Below are 9,126 nucleotides of genomic sequence, written 5' to 3' on the forward strand. Positions count from 1 at the left end.
TCATCTCATATGTATATGTATATGTATATACTGTACTCTATATCATCTACTGCATCTTGCCATCTTTATGTAATACATGTATCACTAGCCACTTTAAACTATGCCACTTTATGTTTACATACCCTACATTACTCATCTCATATGTATATACTGTACTCTATACCATCTAATGCATCTTGCCTATGCCGTTCTGTACCATCACTCATTCATATATCTTTATGTACATATTCTTTATCCCTTTACACTTGTGTATATAAGGTAGTAGTTGTGGAATTGTTAGGTTAGATTACTTGTTGGTTATTACTGCATTGTCGGAACTAGAAGCACAAGCATTTCGCTACACTCGCATTAACATCTGCTAACCATGTGTATGTGACAAATACAATTTGATTTGATTTTCCAAGAGCTGGGCCGTTCTGTGGGCAAAAACAGCTCGTTGAAGAGAGGTCAAAGGAGAATGGCAAGAATCGTGCAAGCTAACAGGCGGGCCACAAACCGGCAAATAATGGCAAAGTATAACAGTGGTGTGCAGACAACATCCCGGAACACACAATTCGTCTGCCCTTGTCACGGATGGGGTATTGTAGCAGACTACCACACCGGGTTCTACTCCTATCTACTAAAAACCAGAAGAAGCTGCTCCAGTGGGCACACAATCACCAACACTGGACAATTGAGGAGTGGAAAAACATTGACTGGTTTGACGAATCCCGGTTCCTGAACTCTTTGACTTGAATGCAAATCGCTACGTCTGGAGAAAACGAGACACAGCTCATCACCTGTCTAACATCATCCCTACCGTGAAGCATAGTGGTGGCATCATCCTGCTATGGGGATTAGGGTTTCACATTTTGGGGAATATTCAGAGGTGAAAACTTTCTGTGGGAATATATAGGAATTAATGCAAATATATGCAAATTAATATTAATACTATTTAATGTTTTTTTGCATTGGATATATTTACCAAATCATATGAAGACAAACATTAATCTTTTACCTTATCATAAGTAGACATAATTGCAAATTATTAAATCCTTCCAATAGAAAAAAAAAAACTTAGTTAGTTGAACTTTAATTAAATGAGTTGACTCTTCGCATGGGATGATTTCACTGAACAACAAAATAAAGGGAATATTGAATAATCCCAATGATCCATCGCATCTCCCAAAAACGTTTTCAACATACGTAAAAGGATAGTCTAGAAACTAAATCTTTGATTGTCTTCCTCTCAGCCTTCCATGTCTTCTCCCTGGACCTCCTTAATGTCCACCTCTTGAACATCAGACTCTGAGGCCTCATCTTCACTGTCACTTTCCAACCTTGTTGAGGAAGGCTCGTTGTCAGGCTCACAAAGCCGCAAATTTGCCCGGATGGCCACCAATTTTTCAACCCTTGTATTGGCCAGCCTGTTGCGTGCTTTGGTGTGTGTGTTCCCAAACAAGGACCAGTTGCGCTCTGAGGTGGCTGATGTTGGTGGGATTTGGAGGATGATGGAGGCAACAGGGGAAAGAACCTCAGATACACAAAGTCCCTTCCACCAGGTGGCTGATGAGATATGTTGGCACGACTGCCATATTGCATCTCCATCCCAAAGCCCCTGCTTGGAAGTGTACTTCGCCAGACTGCCTAGAACTTTGCCCTCATCCAGGCCAAGGTGGCGAGACACGGCAGTGATGACGCCATAGGCCTTGTTGATCTCTGCACCAGACAGGATACTCTTGCCAGCATACTTGGGGTTCAACATGTACACTGCGGCGTGTATGGGATTCAGGCAGAAGTCTTCACGCTTTTTAATGTATTTCAGAACCTCAGTTTCCTCTGCTTGGAGCAACAGTGAAGTGGGCAGGGCAGTATGGATTTATTATCTTACATCTGCAAGCAGAGTCTGAACATCAGACAGGATGGCACTGTCTCCCCCAATACGTGCAATGGCTACTGCAATAGGTTTCAGGAGTTTCAGGCTGCTTACCACTCTCTCCCAAAATACATCATCCAGGAAGATCCTCTTGATGGGGCTGTCCATATCGGCAGACTGATATGGCCATTTATTTCTTGGATAGACTCCTTCCCCTCCAGGAGACTGGCAAACATGATGACAACACCACCCCAACGGGTGTTGCTGGGCAGCTTCAATGTGGTGCTCTTATTCTTCTCACTTTGCTTGGCGAGGTAGATTGCTGCTATAACTTGATGACCCTTCACATACCTAACCATTTCCTTGGCTCTCTTGTAGAGTGTATCCATTGTTTTCAGTGCCATGATGTCCTTGAGGAGCAGATTCAATGCATGAGCAGCACAGCCAATGGGTGTGATGTCAGGGTAGGACTTCTCCATTTTAGACCAAGCAGCCTTCATGTTCGCAGCATTGTCTGTCAGCAGTGCAAATACCTTCTGTGGTCCAAGGTCATTGATGACTGCCTTCAGCTCATCTGCAATGTCTGTTGTCCCTTGTGTCTGTTCTTGTAGAAAACTGGTTGAGAGGTGGAGATTATGTCATTAATTATTCCTTGCTTCTGGCTGTAAGTTCTTCACATATGATTTGGCACAGTATTTGCAAATGTACACAGCTTTTCCTTCTACATTAGCTCCAGTGAAATGTCTTCACACATTAGTGTGAAGGAAAAGCAGCCAACAAGTGCTCAGCATATGTGGGAACTCCTTCAAGGCTGTTGGAAAAGCATTCCAGGTGAAGCTGGTTGAGAGAATGCCAAGAGTGTGCAAAGCTGTAATCAAGTCAAAGTGTGGCTATTTGAAGAATCTAAAATATATAATATATATTGATTTGTTTAGCACTCTTTTGGTTACTACATGATTCCATATGTGTTATTTCATAGTTTTGATGTCTTCACTATTATTGTACAATGTAAAAAATGAGTAGGTGTTCTAAAACTTTTGACCGGTAGTGTAAGTCAATAACTGTCAAACGTGTGTGTGTGTGTGTGTGTGAGAGAGTGTATGGGTGGGTATGTGTCTGTGCATATGAAGGGGAGAGGGAGGGAGGATGAATATGTGTAGGAGGGCAGGAGAGAATGGGTGTGCGGGGGCATGGAGTATATGTTGTGTGTGAATGAAAGAGAATGGATGTGTAGAGGGGTGTGGGTGTGTTTGAGAAAAGGGGACAGGGGAGGTGGAGGTTGGGATAAATTTGGCCTGGCTGGGTAAGGGAAGGAGGGTAGGTGGTGATAAGCTTGGCTTGGGGGGTTAAGGATGGGAGGGGGAACAAGCTTGGCTTGGGGGGGTAAGGTTGGGAGGTGGGGATAAGCTTGACTTGGGTAGGGTTAAATGGGGGAGAGCAGGGAGGGGGTGGTGCAGAGAGATGGATTTGGTTTGGGATGGGGTTTTTTCTTCATTTTATTATGACTTGTAAATCCATTGTAAAATTAATAAGAGATCTGGACAGATAGGAAAGGAAGTCAAAGTTGTATTATTCCTCGTTTGTCATTTTAACTGCAATTTAATGGTGGATATTGGTGATAATGGAGAGGGACTATATCCAGGGGATTGGGATGGGGTGATTGGGAGGGCATCAGACACTTCTCTGAGGTGTGCTTGGGTCTTCCACTCATCCCATTTCAGTCTCTTGGAGGACCCACTCACCCCAAGTAGACCCTCACCTGCCAATATACTTACATTTACCTTGTAAGGTAATACAAACCAACCACAGTACTTATGTGGTAGTCCTTCTTAAAATGTACAGTATGTACAATGTACGTACAGTGCATTCGGAAAGTATTCAGAACCCTTGACTTTTTCAACATTTTGTTACGTTACAGCCTTGTTCTAAAATTGATTAAATGTTTTTTCCCCCTCGTTAATCTACACACAATACCCCATAATGACAAAGCAAAAACAGGTATCGCATATAAAAAAACTCAAGTATCACAGTTACATAAGTATTCAGCCTGACAGAGCTTGAGAGGCTCTGCAGAGACGAATGGGAGAAACTCCCCAAATACAGGTGTGCCAAGCTTGTAGCATCATACCCAAGAAGACTCAAGGCTGTAATCGCTGCCAATGGTGCTTCAACAAAGTACTGAGTAAAGGGTCTGAATACTTATGGAAATGTTATATTAGAATTTTTTATTTGCGATACCTGTTTTTGCTTTGTCATTATGGGGTATTGTGTGTAGATTGATGAGGGGGGGAAACTATTTTATCCATTTTAGAATAAGGCTGTATCTTAACAAAATGTGAAGTGCATCCTGGGTCTTCTTCTTGCTGCGCTTCAACTTCTCAATGGTTTTGTCCATTTCGGACATCTATGGGCAAAGATAATGATAAGCATAATGACAACCATCTTTCTCTGTCCTCATCAACGAGCCATCCTATTTAGGATAGTAGCTGGCTAATAGTAGCTGCCTATGCTGTCTATATCACGAAAGCAACTGCTCTCTAGGGTGTCTCTCTCTCATTTGCAGGCTGTCCCTTTCTCTCTGTCTGCCCGCGCAAGTCCATGCAGCTGTAGGTGCAATGGATTGTGGTCATTTTAGTCAATTACCACATTTTCTGCACTAAACTATGTGGAATATTTATTCTCCTGTTGAAAACTACAACGTCCCGAAATATGTGCTTGATTTGATTTCTCTCTAGAGAAACGGCACATTGAGCTCACATAATAAACTAACTTAATGGAATTCAAATAATTGAACCGACGTCAGAGAATTGGTTGTTCTGAAACATTTTAATTACAGCTAAATCGCTCAATACTACTCACCATATCTTCATGTTTCGCAGTATTGGCCCGCTCTTTGTCAAAGGATATGGCGTGTAAGTTATTTTCCTCGTCCAGGCGCTCATTTTGTCTCTCCATCTCTTGCACAATATTCTATTGGATAGAAAAAGAAAATGCTTAGTCAATTTAAACACTATGGAGAAGAAAAAAATAATAAAAAATCTAATAATTGTCAGCATGACAATGACATGTGATCAAGATAATATTTCTTAGAGACTCACCTCCAATTCCTGGATCTTCTCCAGAGATAAAGTGGCAGATTTTTCAGACAGCTTTTGCTTTTCTTTAAGTTCTTCGCCCTGAGGGGAACCCAGTAGAAATATACTGTCAAAACATTATGTACCTTAATTCACATTGAACTCAAAAGTCTGGATCTTAGTCAGTGAAAAGTCTCTGCAACTTACCTGTTGCTGCAGTTCAGCGACCTTTTGGAGTATCTCCTTCTTCTCTTGTTCAAGCTTTTTCATCCTGTCCACCATCTCTTTTTCAGTAGCGAATAAAAACCATGACAAGAGTATGAAATCAGACATGGTTTACACATGACAAGAACACCAGCCTGTAAGCAATATGAATGAGGATTCACTATGCACCCTAAATAGCCAGGGAGAAGAACTTACTTAGATATGACTTGCTTTTGACCTGTGAGAAGGAAAAGAAAAGTGGCAGCAAACAGCCTCCTCAACGGTAGCATACAATACATCATAGAATAACATAAAGCAATCAGATTATGAAATTATGAAAGCAGTAACTGTGCAACAACGACTTACAGATAGAATGCTCCTCCAGAAGAGGAAGCCGATGACCCCGGCACCTGCAGTGATCAGCACGGGTTCACAGGACACGCCGTAGAAGTCTGGACCTGGCTTCCAGTGCTCTGGCAGGCTGGTGACCATCTGGGGAGAGACAGGTCCAATCAGTGTTACTACAGCACCATGTCAGGCTTAGCAAATAAGTTGGGTAATAGCTGGGCTGAGATGACAGAAGAAAATAAGTGATGTTAAAAACATTGAACTAAACCATCAGGCATTCCAGTGTTCTGTTTACAAGCATGGCTAATGGTTATCCCACTGAGCACCCTCTCAGTCAATGCAGAGGCATATCTTCAGATCAAATCAAGGTGGGTTTAGAAATAGATGTAGCCTATAACCTAGTTGTTGATCAAAATCAATAGAGAAGATTTGCCTTGACCTTATGCAATTAATGGGGATTGGATTGGACTGGGGCCCTACCACTGTCCAACCATGGTGACCTTTGCACAATACAGAACTTCCATCGCAGTCGCTCAGTGAAATTCAGGGATTGGCTAAATGAATCACCACAGAGTGGATCTAACTAACAAGCCTTAGGCCTATGTGGATTTAGAGTGCAAAAGATTGCATCATGTAGCCTTTCACCCTGTAAAATGGCCAATAAACAAAATAGATGATTACATGACATATCACTAGACATGAGCCACATGTAGATTTTAATGGCATGTAACCTCAAGTGATAGTTATGTAAGGGGAAGCTGTCAAAGCAAAATTCAACAACTTGAAGGCACCTCTCGATCTGAGACCCAGATATAGGAAGAACGGATACTGCTAGTCTGGAAAGTGAGCCATTTTTTAAATGAGGAAGAGGACAGGCAACTTCCACTTTGAAAAAAATCAACTAAAAGAGCAATTAAGTGATCCATTCTAGGCTGCAGCTATTTGGGAAATGCATTAGGTATTGTTGGACAAAATCATTCCCCAAGACAATGACGTTGCCAACAAGATTCAGTTTCAATGTAGCTAGCCAGCCAGCCATATTGCGGCCTAAGACTTGACTAGCCAGCTAGCTATATTGTAGCCAACTACTTACATATCGAAGTATAAGACAGGCAGTTGATCAGATTCTGTCATCAGGGGCAAAGTGGGTAAAGATGTTGTTTCTTCCGAATCCATCGCTACTGTACGTTACTTTGACAGTTGAGCTGGCTATCTAGTTAGTTTGGCTTGTGACTTGCAATGCAACTCGTTTGCTTAAACCCGAAAATCCTCATTTCACCAACTGATCAACGTAGTCGACTGTAATATTCATATGTGTAAACATACTGAATTATAATTGGATGCATTTTACCGCCATATCATACTGTGCTATGATTGGTTAAGACCACCCAAATGGTTAGGTCATGGTCAGTTTGATGCTGGTTGGCGATACGTGAACATGCCAGTTATAGCTAGCTAATAAAGAGCTACGTTAAGAAATATCCTGTAGTACTGCATTTTAACTTTTTTTGTACAAAGTGTGCAAAACAAGACAGTATTGGTCTTCGGCACAACATATGCTTCAAAACGAGCTAGTATGTTTTCAGTACCTTTGGTACAAATTCCATGAGAAAGTACAGGGAACTAACTAGTCTTTTGAACAGTTTGTGACAGAGCTGCGTCTGCTTGTGAAAGACTGATTATGCAAACAAGGATGAGATGGTCAGGGACCGTATTGTATTTGGAATACACTCACCGCGAGTGAGAGAAACTTGAATGTTGGGTCTGAGGTAACGTTGGACAAAGCTATCGACATAGCCAGATCTCACGAGCTAGCACTGGCTCAGATGAAAACCATTTCGCGTGGTAACACGAGCGCATCACGTGAACAAGCAGTGCACGCAGTCAGGCAGACATCAAAGCACACCTCCGGTGCACAGAGAGCGCGTTTTAGAACAGAGAGAGACATAACTCCAAAACAGAGCGACACAGACTCAAAACGCCCCAAAACATGTGGATGTTGCGGATACAAAGTGCATGGCGAACAAGGAAATTGCCCAGCTAAAGGCAAACAGTGTACTAAATGTGGAAAATGGAATCACTTTGCAAAAGTGTGCAGAGCTTACCGTGGAAAAACAGTACACACAGTGAGTGAAGATGAAATGTCAATCAAAGAGTCAAACGCTGATGAACTGTTTATTGATTCAGTGACACAGAAAAGTCAAATATCAGAGACAGAGCAAGCCTTTGCTGACATTGAGATAGGAACACAAGGCACAGAGCTAAAGTTCAAACTAGACACTGGTGCACAAGTAAACATTATTCCTCTGAATAAGTACCACAGCTTGACATCTGAGTGCGAGCTACAGCCCACCACGCGCATACTGACTGGTTATGGTGGTGAACAGCTCCCAGTAAAAGGCACATGCACTTTCAAATGCAAATACAAGGAAAGTGACATGATGTTGGACTTTTATGTTGTTGACACTAGAGCACCTGCAGTGCTAGGTCTTAAAGCATGTTTAGACATGGACCTCATCAAGCTAGTTTTATCAGTGACAGCACCAGTAGAGACAGAAAATGTACTGGAGGAGTTGACTGATGTTTTTACAGGAATAGGATTATTCCCAGGAGAATGTACCATTCACCTTTACCCAGACGCAACCCCTGTGGTCTGCCCACCGAGAAAGATTCCCCTTGCTCTCCGTGCCCGTCTGAAGAAAGAGTTGGAGAGCATGGAGCAATCTGACATAGTCACCAAGGTTACAGAACCGACTGACTGGGTAAACGCCGATACCGATTATTGGAGGACAAAAAAAGCCGATACCGATTAATCGGCCGATTTATTAGAAAAAAATGTTTTTTATATATATATATATCATACACACACACACATATTTTTGTAATAATGACAATTGCAACAATACTGAATGAACAATGAACACTTTTATTTTAACTTAATATAATACATAAATACACACACACACACACACACACACAGCTCTGAAGTGACAATGATACTGTAGAGTCTGCTTAGGAGACAAATACTCTCAACTGTTTGAATAAAAATAGAGTTTAAGTTACCTGTGATGAATGTTGAAAACAAAAACTTTAATTTCTATATGCAGGAAATCCTATTTTAATAATGGGCATGGTAAGAATTGACAACCAAAGTGCGAATCATAATTCCCATGACACCTAGCAAAATCTGAAAAGCGCTTCCTTCATTTATTCCATAGGATATTTTTAGATTCACTTAAAATAAGGTCTGTGTTTCGTGTAGGCTTACACCACCGTGCCAATTTTATAAGTAGATCAAGACATTCTCTATGGAAGACATGAACGGTAAAATAAGGAACCTCTTTCATGTTCAGCGGCAAGTTATTACAGGAATTATAACGCGTCGACTATTTCTCTCTAAACCATATACCTTTGACTAATCCGGAAACTATCACCTCGAAAACAAAACGTTTATTCCGTTCCGTATTTTATCTAACGGGTGGCATCCATGAGTCTAAATATTCCTGTTACATTGCACAACCTTCAATGTTGTCATAATTACGTAAAATTCTGGCAAATTAGTTCGCAAAGAGCCAGGCAGCCCAAACTGTTGCATATACCCTGACTCTGCGTGCAATGAACGCAAGAGAAATGACACAATTTCAC

At 41.6% G+C, this 9,126-nt stretch overlaps 1 protein-coding gene across 1 annotated transcript; it reads right to left on the minus strand.

The window, feature by feature from the left end:
- Nucleotides 1-745: 745 nt before the first annotated feature.
- Nucleotides 746-7,521, minus strand: LOC120042869 (transport and Golgi organization protein 1 homolog). The gene is made up of 8 exons (XM_038987653.1): nt 7,217-7,521; nt 5,500-5,625; nt 5,350-5,371; nt 5,137-5,213; nt 4,954-5,031; nt 4,715-4,825; nt 4,200-4,259; nt 746-751 (listed from the first exon to the last, which is right to left on the minus strand). The coding sequence occupies exons 1-8, from the start codon at nt 7,274-7,276 to the stop codon at nt 746-748; spliced, it is 540 nt and encodes a 179-aa protein (XP_038843581.1). The 5' UTR covers nt 7,277-7,521.
- Between the last annotated feature and the right edge of the window lie 1,605 nt (nt 7,522-9,126).

Source organism: Salvelinus namaycush, unplaced genomic scaffold, assembly GCF_016432855.1.
Source record: "Salvelinus namaycush isolate Seneca unplaced genomic scaffold, SaNama_1.0 Scaffold794, whole genome shotgun sequence".
Taxonomy (NCBI): Eukaryota; Metazoa; Chordata; class Actinopteri; order Salmoniformes; family Salmonidae; genus Salvelinus; species Salvelinus namaycush.

Coding starts and splice junctions, on each gene's coding strand:
- LOC120042869 (XM_038987653.1), bottom strand. CDS start 7,276: ATGTCGATAGCTTTGTCCAACGTTACCTCAGACCCAACATTCAAGTTT. Junction 5,372..5,499: donor TCTGGAGGAGCATTCTATCT/GTAAGTCGTTGT, acceptor TCCTTCTCACAG/GTCAAAAGCAAGTCATATCT. Junction 5,214..5,349: donor CAAAAGCAAGTCATATCTAA/GTAAGTTCTTCT, acceptor CTACTGAAAAAG/AGATGGTGGACAGGATGAAA.